The following is a 24,163-nucleotide window of genomic DNA, read 5'->3' as shown; positions in this document are numbered from 1 at the left end:
CTCAATGATAACCCTCAGGATGTTCATTGTGGAAGATGCAGTGATGGGAATGCGATTGAATTTTCAAACTAAAATGATTACACTATGGTAATCAATTTCCTGCCTGTTCTGAACTGACGCATTGGTCTTCTGTGAACTGTCCAAATAGTTTTCCAATCGATAATTAATTCTCCTAAACCAAAAACAAGCTAATGCCTTTCGATGTTTTCTCTCTCCAATTAAAAGACACCCACAATGCAAATAAATTCACATGATTACTCCAGGCTGACTCCCCAGCCAGCTGTGCTCTGAGACATACTGGTTTGAAAATCGTGGCTCCAGAAAGACTGGCAAGTTTAATTATGAAACCTTCTCATGCACAGAGATGAAAACTCATATACCACCAGTTTAAAATCCAAAATAATTAAATACAAAAATATCAAACCTTACATCACATCCTCCAGGTCTCACACCATCTGGACTATATAATCATTTTAAAAGCTGAAACTCCCCTATTCCCAAGAGCATACTGGGTGTCCCTGAAGGCTAGAATTGAAACTGTGCCTAAATCCCTATCAGGCATTGAATTTAAAATCCTAGTCGGATCACATGTGTAATGGCAGAGAAAAGAGTGCATATTTATCAGACACAACCTATCATCAGAACTGTGACGAATGACAGATGAACAGCGTGTAAGAAAAATAGGTTGGACTGGGTAAAACGCAGGCACAAAAACGATAAATGAGTTGTAAAGTGATTAGATGGAGACCCAATTACTACAGTTATTATAAACAGACAAGTGTTTCGCAAGGAGTATTGTCATTGAAGGTGATCTGCTGTAAATAGACCTTGGAGACGTATGGAAAAAGATGCACGTTCTCCCTGCTATCTCTGTGATGTTTATCACAGGACCGACTCACTCAGGGAAGGGAGACTGCTGGGTGGATGTCTTTGGGATCAGCTGGGATTGGACTGTGCCACCTCGGCGTGTGGCAGGGAGTGAGAGCCGTCTACTGAACCAGGCTGAGGACGAAGCGCTGTCCAGAACGCCGGGGAAGGAGGGACGGACCATACTTTCAGGGAGAGGGAGTTGTGAGAGGGCAGGAGGAACGCCCTGATGAGCCGAGCTGAACTCTGAGAGACAGCCTCCCCAATCTGGTCTCCCCCTGGCCAGCCCGGGTAATGCTACATCCAGAGGCGGAAATGTCAGCTCGCTCAGTGGGTTACACTGTAACAATTCAGTGACACTCCAGCCCAGTGGGTGTAATTACACATCGCGCTCTCTCCCCCCCGAATAAATCCTTTAGCAGACTTCCAGCAACACCATAGTGCCTTCCCTCTGGTGCTGTGCTTTTTCAGGCTGGTGAGTACTGTCTCTGTTTTCCGTGTTCTTTCTATCGTCCATCTTCCTCTCTTCGCTTTTTCAGTAATTTCCCCTTTTTTTTCCTATCGGGCGGTAGAAGTGTAGGGGCGTTATTATTATGATTCAGTTTCTTCTTATGCCCTTGAACCGTCCCTGTGTTTTAAAGGCGGTGTTGCAATATTAATCTCTGGCTTTGCACCATCCGCACAAACAAAGCAGTTACTGTGTTTCACTAATATTGGACGTTGTTTTAAAACGATGCATCCCAGAGGACAGCTGGTTGGATGACTTGTTTCAATACCACGCACGCAGTGTGAGGTGATGATAATGATTATTCCCTACTTGATACACAGGGTACAATCAGGATCTGAATGGTTTTTATCAGGCTGCTTTTTTCACTTTAACATCTGTCGACAAACTCCACAAATGTTTTAGCCCGTGCAATTTGTTTCAGCCCCATCCTATTTATTTGCAATGCTTTAGTTCCAAGTGTAGTATGACGTTAGTTTTATTTTCTGCAACTTAGAATATAATTTTTTCCCCACCTCACCCCTTTTCTATTTTCATTTTTTTTGTCGTTGCCTTTACCCCCCCCCCCCCCTAACACTTATTATATGTAAATGCCTCATGTTGTTTCACTTTGTTCCTTTTTCACGAATAATATAAAACTGCATTTTGAATGGTCGCTTGAGATGTTATTTATCTGTTTTCAGCATGTTCCAATATTGTGGAGTACTGGTCAATGTTGTGTTGTGGGCAGTTTCATTTGTACTAGTCTGTTTTCTCACCATTTTTGGAATTTTTATTATGGGTTTAAGCCAGTTAATTGAGAGGAACTATCTATCCCCGAAGGTCGATTTCACTTCATTTTAATTAGCTCGTCTCCTCCAACAGTTTATGGCTATAAAACAATTTTTTTTGAATTTTTAAATTTATTTAAAAGGCATTGTTAAAATCAAATGTGTTTTTTGAAAACAAAAAATCTTTGATAATGGGTTAAAATTATCATCTTTCATTTCAAACTTAAACATTACCTTTTATGCCCTATTTCTCATCTCCAGACCAATAGCCCTCCCCAGATACCTGCATTCCTTCAAATATTGTCTCTTCAAAATTCTCAATTTTAATTTCTCTGGTGACATCTGTACTTCAATGAGGGCCTAAGTCCTGGAATTCTACCCAGAAGCCTGTCTGGCTTGTTCTCATCCCCTTTTAAGATTCTCTTTTAAAAACTACCCCCTTGTCCAAGTTTTTGTGAACTGACTTAATATTTGTTAATGTGAGTTGTTGAATGTATGGTCTAATAATGGTTCTGTGAAAAGCATCAGGAAGGTGTATTGTTTTGATTACATTACATACATAAAAGTTGTTTGTCTTGGTTAATGATTTTGGATTCCATGCTGCAACATCAAGGTTGCATGGTTTTGGCTGAACATTGTTAAGCATGATTGGTCTGTCTTCAAATGTAACTAAGCTAATTTGTGATGTAAATTTGGGGTGAAGTATCAACCCAAATCTCAAATAAGTGTTCTTCCTCCAGGCAGTGTCTGGTCCATCTGTGACTGCACTAATCCCTTATTATCTTCAGTATTATTAAAAAGCAGAACTGCAGGAGTTGCTGCTAGTGTATAGGAAATACACATTAAACTGCAGGCACCAAACTGGGGAACAAATAGTCATCACTTTAACACTGAGGTAGTAGATTAGTGCCATCATTGGCAATTGACAGTTTGGTGACGACTCAAGTTCCACTGCTCATTCTGGCTTATTAAACATTGTTTAGCATGATTGGTCTGTCTTCAAATGTAACTAAGCTAATTTGTGATGTAAATTTGGGGTGGGCGGCACGGTGGCACAGTGGTTAGCACTGCTGCCTCACAGCGCCAGAGACCCGGGTTCAGTTCCCGCCTCAGGCGACTGACTGTGTGGAGTTTGCACATTCTCCCAGTGTCTGCGTGGGTTTCCTCCGGGTGCTCCGGTTTCCTCCCACAGTCCAAAGATGTGCAGGTCAGGTGAATTGGCCATGCTAAATTGCCCATAGTGTTAGGTAAGGGGTAAATGTAGGGGTATGGGTGGTTTGCGCTTCGGCGGGTCGGTGTGGACTTGTTGGGCCGAAGGGCCTGTTTCCACACTGTAAAGTAATCTAATCTAAATCTAAATGAGCATCTCTAACTTTTATTTTTGGTGTTTTGTTTATCTTGCAATATATTTGTACTGTTGATGCTCACTGTTCCTTTCATTGTTTTAAAAACTGAACTGAAAGTGGTGAGGGCATTGTCCCTATTGAGCAGTTTGATATCTCTTGTTCCCATCATTCCTCTCTTTAACAAGGTCTACTTGAATTCCCACAATGGGTTGACTTTACTTTGGGTTCCCTCTGTTGCCTTCCCTTGTAGGTTTTCATCTTCTTCATCTGTCTGTACCTGCAGGTGTCTTCCAGTCTTGCTTGTGCTCTACCTACTTTGCACCCCTTACTACCTGCATTTTAAACCGCTCTCACCCACTTTGAATTGCTGAACATTTTCCCATTCCTTTCGAACCCTCAAATCAGCAATGCTTTTGATTTCGTCTTTGCCTTTCATGATCTCTTTCATCCTCTCTGACTTGACCAGTGTTTACAGCAACTTGTAACGTGCTCTAAGACACAAGGAGTGCTCTAGAATTAATGCAATGGTGCATATGTTCCAAACAGATTTATTTTTACTGACGTTTGTTATATGTAAAACAGTGTATGATCACCAGTAAAGGAAAAATGCATTATGTTTGGGCCTAACATCTCTCTGCAGATTTTTGTATTTTTTTAAAAACAACACTTAACCGCTATAGACAAAATATTTCCTTCTGTGCAGCTGCTGAAGTAAACCTCTTAATCGCAAAAACAAATTTAGCATAAAGCATAGATATACCAGACTAGTCTGTGTTTAAGACTTTTAGCTTTTGTTTTTGCAATACTAAAATATGGTTTGGATTATCATTTTAAAATGAGAAGCATACATTTGATTTGACTCAATGTTTTAAACATTTATTTTGACATGGTTACTATAGTTAAATTTTGAGATGTTTTACAATAAATGAAAAAAATTCAAAATGATGTGTATCCACAAACTGTTGAAGGAAAAATGAGGCAACCCAATTACAATGAAGTGAAATTGCTATGAATGCATGTTAGAAAAAGGAGATGGACAAGAATTATAAGCTTAGGAGCAATGAGTACAGCATTTAAATCCAAATCCTTGCATTTGTTAACTCTCTATTGCTTTCCCTTTTAGCAGGTAGAAAATCTATATTAAAAGTCCATTTCAGTGCCAAGTTAGTTCCACATTTAATTATTTGTACAAAATTTGATTTATAAACTGATTCAAAATAAGAATTTCCACTGGTCGACTGTCAAAATACCAATGGTTTTGCTCTCCATAAGAGAGAATATTTTACCTATGTACTGCATTGGAAATCGAAAACAAATGTTGGAGATCAGTGGGTCAGGCAGTATCCAGGGAAAAAAAATCTAACATTTGGAGTCTGGATGACTCTTAGTCAGAGCTGGTGAAATGTGGAGGAGGCAGCATTTATATGGTGGTGGAGGGGATGTTGGGGGAGGAATTTGGAATGCTGGGTGAGAAAGGAGTTGAGAATCCTTGTGCTGAAATCATAGAAAGCTAACATTCAAGTTCAGCAGGGAATAGCAAAGGCAGGTTGTCTCAGTGAGAAAGGTTGGAATTGTTTCCAATGGAGTTTAAAAGAGTGACGGGTGACTTGTTTGAAATGGAGAACTTGAAAGGCCTTGATCAAGTCTATGTGGAAAGGATGTTGCCTCTTGTGGATGATTCCAGAACTCGGGGACGCTTAAAATTAGGTGTCGTACATTTAGGAGAGACGAGCATTGTCTTGTCTGGGAGGATTGTGCAACTTTGGAACCCTCTAACATAGTGGAAGGTGGATCGTTGAAAGCCTTTTAAAGCTTTCTGTAGGGAAGGGAATCTGAGGTAAGTGGCGTTTGAAGTGCAAACGATCAGCCCTGATCTTGATTGGCAGAGCAGGCTGAAGGGGCCAAATTTTGATTGTATATGTATGTCATATAACTAGGAGAAAGTGAGGACTGCAGATGCTGGAGATCAGAGTCTAAAAGTGTGGTGCTGGAAAACCACAGCCAGTCAGGCAGTGTCCAAGGAGCAGGAGAGTTGACATTTTGAGCATTAACTCTTCATAAGGAATGAGGAATCGCATTCCTGATAAGCTTATGCTCAACGTCAACTCTCCTGCTCCTTGGACTCTGCTTGACTGGCTGTGCTTTTCCAGCACCACACTTTTCAAATTTGTATGTCATACATCTGATTCTAACTTACAAATGTCCAATTGGATTTTTTTTGTAGCTGGATTTCATGGAGTTTACTCTGAAAGGGGATAAAGAGTTAATATATCTAACTGGGTGCACTGTCGAGTGATGGAATGTGAATTGTCCTTGTGGGTTCCACGCCAGTGGTGAGCTATACATTTTAGGTGGGTCATTGTGTTGGTGAGGGGAAAGCTCATCTTTAGCTTAGGACAAATTTGGAAGGTGAGCTAGTGGCTGTTAGATTTTAAAATTCCAGTTAAAGATCTATCTTAAAACACAGACATGGTAGCATCTTGCCCCATTAATGGCCTTCAGATTCCTCCCAAGTGCTTTTATAAATCAATTATATACTTTGGAAATTAGTCACAATTATTTTATGGAAAACATAGCAACTAAATTGAGCACAGCAAGTGAAAAGAATTATTTTCAGAAGTGATATTTGTTGAGATAAAATATTGGACAGAACGTGCTGCTCTTCTGAAAATAGTGGTTTCATCTTCACCTGAAAGGATAGACTGCTCTTTGGTTTAATGTTATATCTGAGGAAATGGCCTAGCTGATAGTGCAGTACTCCTTCAGTGGAATATGTATGTGTCAGCCTAGATAATTTGCTCATAATATTGAAAGTAGTAATGGCTTTATAAGCAAGGAATTATCCAAATGTCTTTTTAAATGTTTCAACAGTACCTGCATCCACCACTTCCTCTGGCAGTTCATTCCGCTCACAAACCAATCTCTGTGTAAAAACAGAAAAGTTGTCCTTGTCTTTTTTTTTTGAACCTTTTCTCCTCACACCTGAAAAATAGTTTTGAATTCCCCCCCTAACCTTAGTGAAAAGACCTTAACTATGTCTCTCATGATTTTATCAACCTTTCTAGGGTCACCCTCCACCTCCTATGCTCCAGTGGGAGAAAAAAAACCCAGCCTATCCAGCCGACCTTTTATAATGCAAACCCTCCATTCCCAGCAGCATCATGGTTAGCCTTTTGTGAACTGACTCCAATTTGATAATATCTTTCCTATAACACGATGACTAGAACTGGACCCAATACTCCAGAACAGGCCTCATCAATGTCCTCAACATGATGTCCCAACTCGTATACTCAGAGGTCTGAGCAATACAAACAAGCTTGCTAATTGCTGCCTTAACCACCCTGTTAATCTGTGATGCAAATTTCAAAGAATTATGCACCTGAACCCCCAGGTCCGTATGTTCTACAACATTACTCAGGATCTTACCATTAATTGTATAAGTCCTGCCTTTGTTTGTTTTGCCAAAAGGCAATACATTTATCGAAATTAAACTCCATCTGCCACTCAGCCCATTGACTCAAATGATTTGGTAACCTTCTTTACTGCTGTCATTAGCTGGTCTGACCGACATGAATCTCCAATTACATTGCAATGTGGATGCATTGTTAACTGCCCTCTGAAATGGCCCAGCCAGGCACTCATTTCAAGGGCAGTTAGGGACTGATAAGATATGCTGGCTTTATCAGCGATACTTGTGAAGAATAGATCAAAATGCTAAAAAATCAAGTTTGTCTTAACTCAATGTTACCGAACCCATTGTTCTGTTTTTGAAGGCAAAGTGCTGAAAATGCACTTCGCTTATCTAAAGTCACCCTGCAAATTGGTTACTGTTCTACCAAGGATGGTAGAGTGTGTATCCTTGAAAAGACCAATAGAAATGCAAATTAAAACTGCAAAGCAGCTGCTGAGTTTTGAAGTCAAAATTTAAATGTGAGATGTTGTGGTGGGGAAGGGAGGCACATTTATTTACTTTTTTTGTAAAACATTTCCCTACCTTTTGTCAACTCTTCAGTGAGTGAACGAAAACGATATGTTTTCCAAAACCAAGATAATTCACAACTGCCTTTGCTGATCTAGTTAGGCTACAAAGTTGAGTGTTTTCAATTCCCCCGTTAGATGGTTAAAACACTAATTCTGCTCAACCTGTCTTTTGTTTGTCAATCTATTGAGATTTCTGCGTCAAATGCATTTTTATTTCTAACTTGCTGACATTTTAGAAACATTTTCATAATTCTTCTTATTGTTTGTCAAGTACAGCTTATCTTTAACAAGTCAGACAAGTCGTATTGGATGCAGAAGACCATAGATATAGGAGCAGAATTAGGCCATTCAGCCCATTGGGACTGCTCAGCCATTTGATCATGGCTGATGTGTTTCCAAACCTTGTGTTCCTGCTTTCTCTCTATAGCCCTTGATCCCCTTAGTAAGCAAGAGCCTACCTCTGTCTTAAATGCACTCAATAATTTGGCCTCCATGATCCCCTGCAGCAATGAATTCCACAGACTAACCACCCTCTGGCTGAAGAAATTCCTCCTTTATCTCAATTCTAGAGGATCATCCCTTCACTGAGAGGCTGGGTCCGCAGGGCCTGGTTTCTCCTTCTAGTGGAATATCTTCTCCACGTCCACTCTATCCATGCCACTCAGTATTCTGTAAATTTCAATAAGATCCACCACCACTACCACCCCCACCCAATTCTTCTAAACTCTATGAAGTACAAACCCAAAGTCCTGAACCACTTCTCATAAGGCCTGGGATCATTCTTGTGAACCTCCTTCAAGGTCATCCTTCCTTTGATACGGGTCCCAAACTGCTCTCAATGTTCCAAATGTGGTCTGCCCAGAGCCTTACACTGTATCAGCAGTACACCCCTGCTCTTGCATTCCAGCCATCTTGAAATTAATGCATTTGTCTTCCTAACTGCCAACTGAACCTGCGGGTTAACCCTTCAGAGGAATCCTGTACTAGGACTGCCATGTCTCTCTGTGCTTCAGATTTCCAAATCCTCTGCCCATTTAGAAAATAGTACTCCTCTATTCTTCCTCCCAAATTCATAACTTCTCACTTTCCCACATTGTATTCTATGAGGTAGTTCTTTGCTCATTCTTATAGCCCATCCAAGCCCTTCTGCGGCCTCCCTGCTTCCTCAAAACTACCTGTCCCTCTAACTATCATTGTGTCACAATGTTTCTCCCTCCACTGATGTTGTCAGATGTGCTGAGTATTTGCAGTCATTTCTATTTGCATTGTCATTTACACTTCGGTGCTTGGTATAAAGCCTATCCTCGTTTCCCCTGGCTTACGTTAGAGAAGCCAGCTGCGTCACACTGATGTCTTTCAAGGGTCAGGCTCGAGGAGTTGAACAGCCGAATTGTGCTCTGATTTGTTACTGAGTTGGTAGGCTGCATCTTGGATACACCATTCTCCGGTTTGGCATTAACATATGATACTCCAAACCCAGCCCTCCTTTTGCCTCCAAGTTTTATATAAATTGTTTTTGTACATTGCTTAGGTTACTTTGATTATCTTAGGTACTTGCATTGCACATAAAATAGTATTTTTATTTTTTCTCAATTTATTTCTCTTGGGAATTGCACTGCTTTTTGAGAAGCATGCCACGATGGTTAACATTGTGGTAATGCCAGGAATTCAGAGGCCTGAACTAATGCTCCATAGGCATGGGTTTAAATCTCACCATAGCCTCTGGGTAAGTTTAATAAGTGGTGACTTTGGTGGATTCATGATCAGTTCTCTCTCATAGGCAGACAGGTATTTGTAAATGTTTTCTGAATTTAAGAAGCAGCACTTGATATGATGCGTTCTTCAGTTAGACAAAGAAACCATAAACTGGGAATGGTTAACTGATACCAGAGAACAAACCAGCCGTTAGACTGAATGTATTGGTCTCATTAAAGTTGTGGAAGCAGCATCCTGCTCTCTAGCCAAGGGTGCAGGGAACTCTTCCTTGGGTTTTCCTCCCCTTCTTTTCTGGCCCATCTTTTTTTTGGGAGAAGACAGCTCTCTGAGGAACACTCAATGGAGACTCCTCTCTGTGCCTGAGCAATTGGTGTTATATCATATTTCCAGAGACAGGCAACTCATGGTCTGTCAATCAATTGTATGAATGTTTTTCAGTCAATGGGTCAGTTAGTTGACCCCTTGTTCACCTTTATCTGAGAGTTAGTTGACCATTCTTCCTAAGAACAAATATTTACTTTTGAAACTAAAACTCATAATAATAGACTACGTCGTGGCAGATAAATTGGTAAAATGAGTTCAAAGGGCATCATGACCTCAGTGTTTTTTGTCATTCTTCCCTTTGTTTTCAAATGCTAGAACTTTCAAAGTTTAACTGTTGCTGTAATAGCTGTTAATGAAATCTCGTGCTCCATAGTAAATGTTAGGAAAATGTTTTTATGGAATCCCAATACCAATGTAAATCTGGTCTAAAATGTTTGTCTCATTTAAAGGTGGCTATTAACTATCAGATAGATATTGTGATAAAAACACACTTGGTTGATAAATATCCTTCTAAGGGAGGAAATCTGCCATTTTACTTGGTCTGTCCAGTGCTAGTTTCCTGGGTGAGTTATGTCCAGTATTTTGCCTCCTTGCAGGCCAAGTGTCAATTTCTTTCCAGCTGCTATCTTGGAAACAAAGATGGAGGATCTGAGGCAGGCAGCCTCTCAATCTGGAGTCCTGCTCTCTCTGTTTGGAGGTCAAAGAGCAACTGACTTAGAATCCTAAAATTTCATAAAGCAATTCAATAAGGTCAGATTTCCGCCATGTGATAATAACAGGCATTTTAATATTCAGGGCCCATCTTTGTGAGCTAATCTCCCTCAGAGTTTCCATTACTAAACTCTTTGTGGCCACTTCAGCAGAATGGATTTTGAGGCTTTCCTTTTTCCAGATCTGCTTGGAAGTAAATAATCTGCCTGCACTTTGACAGTTCTAGCTGGAATGTCTAGCGGTTCAGAGGTTTTTGGAAATAGAATTATGTGATTATTCTTGGCAATATTTTTTTGAGTCCACCAAGATTTATAGGAACAGAATTTAAACGCAAAGAAAATGTAATTTTATTTCAGATCTTTCATCAAATCCTTTGGCCATGACACTAACATTTCAGAAATTGGGACACCAGTCTCATAGATTGGTCAAGCAATAGCCTGATCTTGTCATTCTTATCAAGTAGCCCTTTAAAGCCAATGTCCAAGACATCTCTGTAACCATTTCTAGGTATGCTGTATTCTAGCAGCAGGGTAGTTTGCTTCAACATGATTCTTTTGAGTAAGAGTAATCCCAGAGTCCTCTACATCAGATCAAACATAGACAAAGAATCCCACTACTGATTACCATCAGTACTCCTCAACATTGAACGTCACTTAGAAGAGGTTTACTGAGCACAAAATGTACTTTGGGTGGGGGTTTGAAGGTCCATCATCAAGAGTGACCTGGTAACACCACTACTGATCGAACTGGCTGGGTCCTGAAGGACATAGCTCTTAGACTGAAACTGTGGCCGATGTTAAAAGGAAAATATGCGTGAATCCATCCTCTCCTGTTTACTTTTCCTTGATGTATGTATCCTTGACAGCTTTGAACAGAGCACAGTGTTATCGTGGTGAAGTCCCATCTTCACCTGATGGCATCCTCTATTGTGTTGTGGTGCATTATCACCATATTTTAATTTATTCTTCAATTCAGTAGGCTCCCATGAGATGGGTTTGGGTCCTGCCAGAGCAATTTGATTCTGGACTTCATTCCAGCCTTGGTCCAAACATAGACAAAAGAGCCAAATTCTTTAGGTGAGACTGACTGAGACTCCCCCTTGACATGAAAGTAGCATTTAATGGAATATGGCCTCCAGTATGGCAATCATTTGGTTAGTGAGAATTCAAGTCTGAAGCCTTATCAGTTGGAGTCATTGGCTTTTGGAGATCACTTGGTGATCGTTGGATCAAATTCCCTCTTCAATGGCATGATGGATCTACCAACTGCACATGAGCTGTAGCAGTTCAAGAAGTCAGCTTGTCACCACCTCCTTGAGGGCATCTAGGGGACTGACAATAAATACACACAGAGACCGAGAGATACACAGACAATTTTAGGAACGGAAAGGTCACCTCAGCACCAGGATATCACTGAAGGAATTCCTCTGGGTAGTCCCCTAACCCAATTATCATTGAACCACCTTCCTTCCATCATAGGATCAGCAGTGTGGATCCATGTTGCTGCTTGCATTATTGCTTCCCAATTGTTCATTTTCAGGGGAACAAAACAAAGCCGTACCCGTCCACTTGCAGCAAATGTTCGTGTTTGGGCTGCTATGTGGCAAGGTGCATTTGTAAACCAGGCAATGACTATCTCCAACAAAGAACATCACTAATTCCCTGTAAGGTTCCAATTTTGCCATGACTGAATTTCCCCAACTTCTGAGAGTGTATCTACAGCACCTGAGCTGAGCTGTACCACTGCCTGAAGAACTGTCTAAGATAGACAAACTTGCTGTTGATGCCCATGTTTTATGAACAGATAATAATGGCAAAATCTTTCACTATCAGATCTAATTTAAAACCAATCGCTGAGAATAACAAGTTAAAGCAACATATTGCAGATGCTGAAAATCTGAAATAAAACAGAAAATGCTGGAGAAACTCCAATCAGTCAACGTCTTTTGGAGAGAGAGAAATGGTTAACATTTTAAGTCTCTCTGATTCTTCAGAAATCAGGAAAAGTTCTAAAGAGTCATATTGGACTCAAAATTAACTCTGTTTCTCTCTCCATAGATGCTGCCAGACCTGAGTTTCTCCAGCATTTTCTGTTGAAACTAACATTCTCAGTTTGCATTGTACTTGCATGTAATTCATGTATTTTTCCTCAGTATATCTGCTAACAACTTGGTGAAACTGTTTCTTACCTTACATTTTATCTATACAGTTATTACATTTTCAAAGCAGTGTTGCTATGCAGTATGATATTTGATTTTTTTCTGTAAGGTTTTTATTGTTATGTTTTAAACTTCCACCTCTATCTGCCATGAAAATTCCCATATTTACTTCTGTTGTCCTCTTTGAAAAGTGATGATGGATCGAAGGGGTGGGTGCATTCACCTATATCATGCAAGCATGCCCCCCTTTTGGATGTGGGCCAGAGGATTAGCTTCTGCTATTGCAAGCAATCATGATTGAAAATGGCTATGAAATATTAATCTTCTATTTTAAAATTTAATGCTGGGAACATTGTATAGGTCTAGCTGCATCTATGGAGAGAGAGTCAGTTCATGTTTCAAATGGATTCAGAAATTCGGATGAAAGGTCCCTTGAAAAATTAACTCTTCCTCTGTCCACAGATTTTGCTGAGTCTTTCTAATATTTTCTCCCCTTGTTTTCAGATTTCCAGCACCTTTTGTTTTTGTATATTGAGTTTTGCTGCCCCAGGCTTATAATTGCCACACGTTAATTCTATTTTTTTTTTCTAATGGTTGGTTACCACTTGGGGGGTCAAGGGGTTTCCACTTTGAGCACGTTGATGTGGTAGGAGCAGGTCTGCTCCTGCAGTTTGTGGATGAATTTTCCTTCTGTTCATAGCAAAATAATTGTGCATATGACAGACGGCATGGAAGTAATTGGAACAAAATTGCTCATTGGGAACTCTATTGGGAGTAAGCAATAGAGTTATTGCTTACTTTCATCGGGTTACTGTCCAGCTCATTGTTTTTATTGCTTTGGGATGCCTGCAGAAGCATTCGTGAATTTCTCTTCCCACTGGCAAGGAATTGCTGATGTAATTTGCTCTTGTGATGTAGCATCAAGAACCGGTTAAGTTGGAAAGGCGTGTCGGCACTGAGGAGTGGTGTTACTTTTTTAAAGTTATTTATCATGCCCTAAACCTGCTTAAATATTCATTGAGTTTTTTTTTTAAACAAGAGATTGACTTGTATTTTTAGAAAAATCTAAGCCAGGAACCCATTTGAGGTCTTTAAGAATATTATGAGACAGGAGCAGATCTGAGGCCAATCCCTGCTCATATGTAACAAATGACCTACCCTTCTGTGGTTACCATTTTACATTTGTCAGTGCAGCCAATGCTGTTCATGCTTTTGGTCAGGAGAGATCATTCCAGCCTTGAGCGCTTAGGTTTGTCACGTTTTGAAGTCTTTTCAAGTTTTGGTGGATGGGTTGGTCCATTGCATGGTGTCTCAACTGAGCTTTGCCACACTTGGGAGTGTGGGAGCCTTGGCACAGACATCTGCTGAACATAATTTGTATCAAGTGATTGTTGGAAAGGATTACCTCATAGTAAACAGCCGTTCAGAATGGAGGCAACGCAGTCTGTTAGTTTTAAAGTGACCGCATCTTGGATAAGTTAATGCTCTCCATTCTCATTGTGTGTGCTTTTTGCAAGGTTCTTTTTCACTTCAAATGACGATACCAAAATAATCCACGTGTGATTCCTGTCCTGGTACAGGAGGCTAATGGCCTCTTATTCCCAGGGACAGCTGTCTTTCCTTTTTAAAAACAAGTTATGCATTTATTTAAATCCCTTCAATCATGAGCGATGCTGTTATATATTCCACCAAATTTCGCCAAAATAAAATCCCAGGTTTTACATACTTTCTATTTGAAAATAAAACTCTTAAATACCTCATACTTTTAATAAACATTGTGCTCACTGAATACAAATTGACAATCTTTTCCCTACTCTGTAACATTCACTCTGTGATATTCCTATCCTGAATTGACTTTTTCTTCTTGAGTTGCCAAGAAGAATTTTGAGTTCATCTTCTGTTGATGCTGTTTGAAAGAGCTGCCATTTTGATAGCACCATTTGCTCATGTCAATGTATGAAGAAGCTCAACTTTTTTCTTGCTTTAAAAAGTGCAGTCGCTTTATAGGGGAATAAATGTAGTCGTAAGTTGGCACAAAACGCCAATTGCAAAACAGCACATGAGAAGAATGATTGATTATTTAACTTTCTTTTTGATGTTTTGAGAGAAGGAACTTGGCAAGAGCCCTGAAACATACTTTATTTTGAATTATTAGAATTTGTTTTCAGCATAATGGGATGTTGATTTAACAGTGTATCCAAGCTTTTGATCTATGGGAGTTGCAAGGGCAACATGTGTGGTATTTGAGGCTTGGATTGGATTTGAAATCCAAATGGGGAGAAATCTATCACACTCTACTTGTGCCTTGAGGACAAGGTGGACAGGTACTGGGGAAATGGGAGGAGAATTCCTTGCTGAGTTTTTAACCTCTGATCTATATTTGTAACCACTGTATTTACATGGCTAGTTTAGTTCAGTTCTGGTCAGTTGTAGCCCCCACAATGTTAGTGGGGAAGTTAGCAAAAGTAATGTCATTGAATGCTAAGGAGAAATAGTTAGATTCTCTCTAGTTGGAGACGGCTATAGCTTTGGTATTGTGTAGCTCGAATGTCACTTGTGACTTGCCCGCAAAACCCTGGATTTTCTCTAGGTCTTGCTGTATTTGGATGTGGACTACTACATAGTCCTACAAGTCAAGAATGATGCCGAACGTTATGCAAGGTCAGAAATCACACAACATCAGGTTATAGTCCAACAGGTTTATTTGAAATCAAATAAAATCAAATGATTTCAAATAAATCTATTGGACTATAACTCGGTATTGTGTGACTTCTGACCTCGTCCACCTCGATCCAACACCGGCAACTCTACATCATGAACGCAGTCACAGCAAACTTCTTCATTGTTGATCTTGTGATCAAATGAAGACATTTTAAAGCAGATGAAGATAGTTGAGCTGAGGACACTACCCTGAGGAATTCTTGTAGAGATATCCTCGAGCAGAGATGATTGACCTCCAACAACCACAACTATCTTCCTATGTGCCAGCTATGATTCCAAACAATGATTGATTTTCTTTTTTGCCCCCCAATTTCCACACCATTTCAGTAGAGCTCTTTGATGTCAGTGAACAGGTTACTGCTCTGCAGATGCCACTTGACTGCACTGCCAATGACCCCTTCCATCTAATTGATCAGGAGTAGTCCTATGGGGTGGTAATTAGCTATGTTGAATTTTTCCTATATGTTTTTGAGGGCAGGATATAACTGGGCAATTGTCCACATTACTGGGTGGGTGCCAGTATTGTAACAGCCGTGGATTGCTTGAGGTAGGGGTGGCTTGTTTAGGAGGACACAAATGTTTAATACCACAGCCAGAATATTTTCAAGATACATGACCTTTTTGCATTGTCTCCGCCTTCAGTCAGTTTTTGATGTCACATGGAGTGAATTGAATTTGGCTGCAGACTGGCATTTGTGATGTTGGAAAGTCAGGAGGAGGTGGAGCAGGGTTATTAACTCAGCGTTTTGAAGTGAACATTGTGGATAAGGCTGAAGCATTTCCAACACAATTAATGCCAATGAGGAAGCCCCATTCCCAGTGAGTTCAATTGTCCACTGCTATTCATAACTGTCTGTGTCTCTGTGTCTGTCTCCTTCAGCCAACGTTTGTGTTGCTCATGGATTGCCCTCCTGCACTCTTATTTGAACCAGGATTGATCGCCTATCATGATGATATGGTAGGTAAAAACAAGGACTGCAGATCAGAGTCTACATTAGAGTGGTGCTGGAAAAGCACAGCGGGTCAGGCAGCATCTGAGGAGCAGGAAAATCGACGTTTAGGGCAAAAGCCCTATGAGCAATGAGATTGCAGAATGTTTGGAGTATGGTTTTGTTGGTGGCCTACAGCAAATCATGGATGCCCAGTCTTGAGTTGGTAAATCTGTTTAAATATATCAGTCCCATTTAGGATGTAGGTGCCAGTCATGGGTGCATGTGGCTGCATGATTTCCTATTGCTGTGGGATCCTGTTACCATATTCATGAATACTCTGGTTGTTTGTTTTCACACCATTTACTTCAGTTTTTATTTGGATTTACTTGGAGCTTTTCCTAGCCCCTCAAGTGCACTGAGGAGTGCAAATCAAAATAGATTAGTTGAAGTATCTAATCACCTTGATAATTCAGTTGATACTTTTGGTTTTAAGGGACGGTCCTGGTTGAAGGAAATTTTTGTGGAAGGAAGCCTGTATCCAATGGGGTCCCACAGGGATCAGACTGGAGACCTTGCTGTTTGTGGCTTATAAGAATGATTTCCACTTCGATGTAGGAGGAATTGATCACTTAAGTTTGCAAAGGATACAAAAATTTGTGGGGTGGTAAATAATGATGTGGACAGGCTTGGATTACAGGTTAGATGGGCTGATCAGTGGCAAATGGAATTCCATCTGCTAAGTGAGGTGATGCACTTGGGAGGACAAACACGGGAAAGGAATACCTGGTGATCGGTACAATCCTGGGGAACACCAAGATGAGAGGGACCATTTATGGACATAGCTACCAATCACTTAAGGTAGAAGGACCAGTAGGTAAGGTGTTTAAGAAGGCATATTGAGCATCACCTTTGTTAGCAAAGGAATAGAGTTTAAGAGCAGGAAGGTTATGCTGGAACTCTTGTTATTTGAAAATGCTAATTGGGCAACAGCTGGAGTACTGTGCGCAGTTCTAGAATCCACATTATCAGAAGGATGTGATTACATTAGGGAGGGTGCAGAGGAGATTGACCAGGATATTGTGTGGCTTGTAGAGTTTGTTATGAAGACCGATTGGGCTTGTTTCCCTTGGAGCAGAGGAGACTGAGAAGGGATATACAAAGCTAAAAATCACACAACACCAGGTTATAGTCCAACAGGTTTAATTGAAAGCACACTAGCTTTCGGAGTGCTGCTCCTTCAGGTGGTTGTGGAGGACACAATTGTAAAACACAGAATTTATAGCAAAAGTTTACAGTGTGATGTAACTGAAATTGTACGTTGAAAAATACCTTGATTACTTAAGTCTCTCATCTGTTAGAATGACCATGGGTTAGTTTCACTTCTTTCATATGTAAATCGCAAAACATATTTTTAAAAGTTACATTCTCAGGTTAACTTTACCAATTGGTGTCAGCCCAGAGAATATGTTGAAGGTGTTAGCCTCCTGTGTGCTGTTGTCTGTGCCATAATGTTTAGGCTGATTTTTATCTAAAAAAATGAGTTAACAAAGTCTTGCGTGGATTCATGCAGTTTTGAGCAAAGTACAATGAAGAAAACCATTTTCACTCGGTGGGTTGAGAGAATCTAGAACTGACTAGCTGTAAAGCTGGGTAGAGACAGAAACCTTCATAATACTTCAGAAATATTTAATGTGCACTTGCAATGTTAAGACCTGCAAAGCAATGAGGCAATAGCTGGAGAAAGGGATTACAATAAGCACTACATTTTGACTGGTGCAGATTTGATGGGCTGAAGGATCATTTTCTGCATTTTGATATCCCGTGACTCTCCAACACCATAGTGCACCTGGCGATGCTAAACCCTTTACATGGATCACCTTTTAGAATCTGTTCAGCTGAAAGTGCGACATCAGCATTGTTGGGGAGGGGAACATGCCTTGTCTGGAGTAGGGAGGTGATTTGAGGGAGGAGAATAGTAGGAGGCAATCATTTTCAATGATTGAAGGAAGTTAGTTAAGCATAGTTTAGGCTGAGGAACACGTTGATCTTTGTAGTGTGAATGGCAAGGTTGTGCTGTGTTGAAGGCTGAATACAATTCACTTTTTACTGAGGGTGCTTGAGATTGGCATAAGGATTGCTTTTAACATTTTCAGAGGCTCCTTTTACATCCTCACTAAATTCTTTATTCAATTGTGTAGTAGCAAATTCTTTATGAATACAAACAAAATGTGATTTAGTTTTGCACAGAGCAAAATTTGAATTACTTCATTTCTTCTATTATCCATGTTTCATTAAATTTAAAGCTATAACACAAGGAAAGCATTAATTTCCTATACACCACAACATTTAAATTTCCACTAGACAATGGATCAATGTTTGTAACAAATTTCAAAATAACTACACACACCTCCCATTCAAACCTAATACCATAAGCCTTCCATCAACTGGTGGTGATGTAGCTCATGTTCTTCTGTTGCGCATACGTAAAAGCTAGAAGGTTTTAATCAAAGTGACTTTTTTTTTAAAAAACCCTAATCTCAATTAAATTTGAACATTGTTCATTGAATAGGATCTGCTACTTTTTCCCCAGTTTGGTCTTTCTGAACATATGTAGCCTTAAATTAGAGGGTTCACATTGATTGACTATAGAGTTATACAACATGGAAACAGATCCTTCAGTCCAACTAGTCCATCCTGACCATAATCCTTCACTGAACAAGTCCCACTTGCCTGTACTTGGTCCATATCCCTCCAAGCATTTCTTTTTCATGTACTTATCCAAATATCTTTTAAACATTGTGACTGTACCCATAAAGCAAGGAACTAGTTGGCTTACTGATTTTAAGCTTTCTTGAACAAAGAACAATACAGCACAAGGACTGGCCCTTCGGCCCACTAAGCCTGCGCCAATTCCTAGTCCTTATTTTGGCAGCTACTTATTGCCTAAACATGATTTCTATCCCTCTGTTCACCTCTCCCGTATCTACCAAGATACACCTTTACGTGTTGCTAACGTGTTCTACTTTCATCACTTCCACTGGCAGTGCGTTCAGCCACCCACCATTCTCTGCATGAAACATTTTCCCTGCACTTCTCCCAAACTCTGCCCCTCCATCTCACCTTGAACCTTTACCCTCTTATAGTTGACCTTTTCCACCCTGAGGAAAAAGCTTCTGGCTAACTTCCCAATCTACGCTTCACTTAATTATGAAGACCTCTATCAGGTAATCCCTCAGCCTCTGTCTTCCCAGTGACGACATTCCAAGTTTATCCATCCCTTCCTCAGAATGTCTATCTTGCTTTTTGTGCACCTTCTCTGTAGCTGTAACTTTGTATTCCTGCTCTGTTCGATCACCCCATGATCTTTGTATGTTATGATCTGCGTATACTGCATACAAAACCAAATATTTCCACTGTACTTGGGTACATGTGACAATAATAAATTTAACTAAAACCCTCCAGACCAGGCAGCATCCTGGCAAACCTTCCCTGCACCATTTCCCAAGTATCCACATCTTTTTGGCGACCAGAACTGCGTGCAGATTTCCAAATGTGGCTGAATTCAAGTTTTCTTTTTGTACAGTTGCATTTGCCAACTTTTATGTTCAATGTTCTGGCTGATGAAGGCAAGTGTGCTGCATGCCGCCTTGACCACCGTATCCATTTGTGTTGCCACCTTCAGGAATCTGTGGACCTGTATGCCCAGATCCCTCTATGTAAATGCTTCTAAGGGTTCTGCCATTTACTGTGTAATTTGCACCTGAATTTGATCTTCCAAAATGCACGACCTTGCATTTGTCTGGATTAAACTCCATTTGCCATTTCTCGGCCCAAATCTGCAATTTTATCTCTATCCTGCTTTGACAATTCTCATCATTAGCTGTAACTCTTTAATTTTGGTGTCATCCACAAACCTAGTAATCAGGCCACCTACATTTTCCTCCAGATCTTCTGGGATATTATCAAAGGTGCCAGCACTGATCCCTGCAGATCACCACTATTAGTTATTGATTTCCATTCCAAAAAGCGCCCATTCACAGCTTCTCTCTGACTCCTATGAGTAAGCCAGTTTAGTATCCATCTAGCCAGCTCACCCCAGATCCCATGAGACTCTACCTTCTGTACCCTCCTGCCATGAAGTATCTTATCAAATGCCTTAAAAGTACACATAGACAACATCCACTGCCTTTCCCTAATCAATCATTCTTGTCACCTCAAAAATAAAACTCAGTCAAGTTAGTGAGACATGACCTTCCCGGCACAAATCCATGCTGCCTCTCAATAACAAGTCCATTCGCTTCCAAATGTTATCGAGTCATAGAGATGTACAGCGCAGAAACAGACCCTTCAGTCCAACTCGTCCATGCTGACCAGATATCCAAATGAAATCTAGGCCCACCTGCCAGTACCTGGCCCATATTCTTCCAAACCTTTCCTATTAATTGTACTTACAACTGAGTTGAATATTCCTTTGACAGGTTTAATGCTGTTTCCGTATCATTGCAGTTTTTCCGGCATTATCCTTTTCTTTGATTTTACTTGCTGCCCTGATAATTTTCTTGGGAAACTGTCATGTCTTGAGCACTGGTTAAAGGTGATGTAAATCAGTGGACTGAAGAGAGACTGTCAAGGGCCTGTCTGACGTTCATGACAGAGTGGGAGCAAAATTGCAGTCACCATTTGCCTTCTCGATACTGCACTTTCTGGTCTTTGCTGTTACATTGTAAGTGGGCAGTTGAAATGGCACTTTTGCCACTGACTGGATGTTCTGGACAATGCATACCATTGATTCAGAAAAATGTCATTGAATGGTTCCAAGTGTCGTTCTCAGGCAAAACTAATCCTGCAACATTCTGGAATAATCTTATCAAAAAGATTGGCTTAGTTATTTTTAAACATAGTGCTATGGTTTTTATTTGTTTATATGACAGGGTGTGGAAGCAAACCAGTTGATGTGGATGCTATTGAAGGATAAGGGAGATGTACAGGCACTAGAAAAGTATGTTTGCAGTTTTGAGCAGAAGGTTTGTGCAGTGTGTCCTGTGTTGATCGGTACTTGCCTTTTCAGTTAAGATTACAGATGGAATGTGACCCTTGTCCCCTCGATTTGTTTCTAAATGTTGTGTTCTGGGGCCCCAGGTTTGAATCCCATTATAGCATGTGGCAGAGTTTGAATTTCTTTTAAAAATCTGGAATGAAGAGTCCAATAATGACCATGAATCCATTTCGATTGTTGGGAAAAAAACCCAGTTGGTTTATTAATGTCCCTATTTGAGAGAAGGAAACTGTCACCCTTATCAGGTCTGGACACTGTGATTCCAGATCAACAGCGATGTGGGTGACCCATGATTGCCCTATGGGGTGGCCAATTGGCCTACCCAGCAATGTCCTCATCACCTGCATGAAGAAAAGGAAGTATGTCCACCCCCCCCAACCTTTTAAGATGCTACTTAATGATTTCTAATATGTCAGTCAGGTCACTGTTTTTCTGAAATCTCAATGCAGTGCTTTTCAAATTGATGTAACAATGCAATAAGTTGATGGACCTTTTTGACATACTTGTGACAAAGATCAATTATTTCCCTATGTTCAGTCTTTCGTTCACTTAAGGTGCCTGAGTGTTTTAAGATGAAAATTTTTCACTTGTGTGTTTTTTTTTTAGAAATCCGACATCCTCCTCCAAATAAAAACAATGCATTCCAGAACAGTCTATCCAGGGTTATGTTGCACAAATCAATGGCTGCTTAGATTTTCAGTCCAAAGTAACAGTAATATGTACACACAACTCACCTGAACCTCAAGACTCCCGAGTAATGCTGGGAGTTGGCTGAATTATCAGTTGAAATAGTGGCGCATGGCGCTCCCCGTGCACTAAGTCTCCAATGTACAAACCGACATTTATTCATGTGGACTCCCCCGCAGTGATTTTCACTTTATTCATGTGTTTTGTGTTGACGCCAGAATTGTCCGCCACCTCACGAGGTTCGGTTTGTTGTATATGATTGATTGACTCTGTAAAACAAAACACCCTGCACAGGTTCTAAACCAGTCTGTAGTATTAGGAGACCATTCGAACTCAACGTTAACTGTTTTCTCTCCAAAGGTGTTGCCCGATTTGATGACTTTCTCTAGCTCGTTAGGTTTCTTATTTAAGATTTTCAGTATCAGCACAAGTTTGCTTTTATCGTAATTTCGATGACTGTTCAAGTATTGCCTTTCTGCCTGAGAGAAAGTAACTTGTCTCGCATTTTTACGGAATGCTTTATAGAAATTTCTTCCACAGCTAGTAGAACGGCTGGTTAAGTGTTTTTGGGGAGTGTTATACGAAGCCATGCAGATCTCCCAGGATTGATTTCTGATTTACACTGAATGGGTTGGATGTAGCAGCAGCGGATGCAGTTTTCCTTTGGAAACAGGTGATTATTGTTTGAAAAGTGTGTGTTAGCTAAAGTGTTTCAATTTGATTTAGTAACAGCAAGGACTTCAGAGCTTCAAAACATAAATTGGCAGAATTTAAAGGGAACAGTTAAAATACAAGTAATTTTGTAATGCAAATAATGCTGCCAGTCACACAATCATTTCCAGGTCAGAGGGACTAGTTGGAATTTCCTATATCTGCCTGCCGAGAAAGGTGAATATTAGCACAGCTTGCTGTGGTTTTCCCAAACAGCGTAACGACCTGCTGACACGGGTGAGACTCGCCCATCAAGAATGGAACTTTTGTAATTGTAGATCCGTATATGAGTCATGCCTTCAGAAGGGAAGAGTTTTTTTTTGGACAAGAAATGTGGGCATTACTGGATAGGTCAGTGCTTATTACACATCCCTCGTTTTCCCCCAATGGGTTATCTTCTCGAATCACTGCAGTTATTGTGTAGGCCCATCCACAGTGCTGTCAGGGAGGATTTTGACCGAGCGATGCTGTGCAGGAACGCTCTTGGAGTTCTGAGACACGATTATGTGGCGTGGAGGGGAACGTGCAGGTTCACAAATAAAAGTAGATTAACAAATTACCTTGGCAACCGGTCTTCAAATAAACTTCAGATTCGCATGCATATTTCCTACGACTTGAGTTGCTTTGATTTAAATAAGAGTGACGTTTGCATTTGTTATTTGAAATCGGTTTGATAAACGTGTATATTCTTCTGCAACATATTTTTATCACGCCAGAGTGCAAGTGAATTTGTTTTTTTTAAAAGTCTACTTTGCATTGACTGCAATTCCATCCAACACAGTATCGATTCTTTAAAATGTTGGAACTAATTGTGTTTTATTTACATTGCTTACCTAAGGCGTGTGACTGGTATATCTGGAAGTAAAAGTTTTTTGAAATTAATAGCTGCTTTATATTTATATGCTCACTTTTATTTTGCAAATGCCTTCTGATGAACCTCACCACCTCCTGTTCTTGAAGACTGTGGATGCTGCTATGAGTAAGAGAGATGGAGCAAGAAGAGTTAAATCTCATCAATGATTATCGGTACAGAAGCTACTCTGCCACAATTGATAAAGCTTTGAAGAACTTTGAGTCCTCCAGTGAGTGGGCAGACCTTATCTCATCATTGGGAAAGCTGAACAAGGTGAGTAGATGTATTCCATCATAAGATCATTAGATATAGATGGCCATTTGGTCCATCAAGTCTCGTCTGCCCTTCAACAAAATCATAGCTGATTTAATAATCCTTTTTCCTGCCTTATCACAATAACCCTTGATTTTTCTTACTCATTTAAAAATCTGTCTCCATCTAGAATATACTTAACAGCATGGGCTGTATAGCCCACTGTAGTAAAGAATTTCATAGGCTTTTTACCCTTAGAAATTCCTCCTCATCTGTCTTAAATGGGTAACTTCTTATTCTGAGATTACGCCCTTTGGTCCTAGACACTCCTAAAAAGGGAAACAGCTTCTCAACATTTACCCTGTAAAGCCCAATAAAAATCTGACCTTTTTCATTTAAATTTGCCTTGTTTTTTTTTTCTAAACTCCAGTGAATACAGGCCCAACACGCTCAACCTCTCTTTGTAAAATAATCCCTCCGTATTGGGATCACCCTCGTGAACATTCTCTATATATCCACTAATGCCTATATATCCACTAATGTCAATATATCTTTGCTCAGGAAAGGTGCCCA

General features: G+C 40.2%; 1 protein-coding gene across 4 annotated transcripts in view; it reads left to right on the top strand.

Annotated features, from left to right (window-relative positions):
• The first annotated feature begins 898 nt into the window (after window positions 1–898).
• Window positions 899–24,163, top strand: part of dop1b (DOP1 leucine zipper like protein B) — a 150,884-nt gene continuing 127,619 nt past the window's right edge. The window contains exons 1-3 of one of the 4 annotated variants that reach the window (XM_087992537.1): window positions 899–1,342; window positions 22,315–22,447; window positions 23,446–23,611. In XM_087992537.1, the coding sequence (XP_087848663.1) occupies window positions 23,474–23,611 (138 nt within the window). In that variant the 5' untranslated portion in view covers window positions 899–1,342; window positions 22,315–22,447; window positions 23,446–23,473. Of the gene's footprint in view, window positions 1,343–1,640; window positions 1,661–22,314; window positions 22,448–23,445; window positions 23,612–24,163 lie in introns of those variants that run through there. The other 3 variants (XM_043701242.2, XM_087992538.1, XM_087992539.1) reach the window with 3 other exon arrangements.

This window comes from Chiloscyllium plagiosum, unplaced genomic scaffold (genome assembly GCF_037043375.1).
Source record: "Chiloscyllium plagiosum isolate Xiang-an unplaced genomic scaffold, Cpla_swu_hap1 HiC_scaffold_12, whole genome shotgun sequence".
Lineage (NCBI taxonomy): Eukaryota > Metazoa > Chordata > Chondrichthyes > Orectolobiformes > Hemiscylliidae > Chiloscyllium > Chiloscyllium plagiosum.
This window is presented reverse-complemented; position numbering and strand designations above follow the sequence as displayed.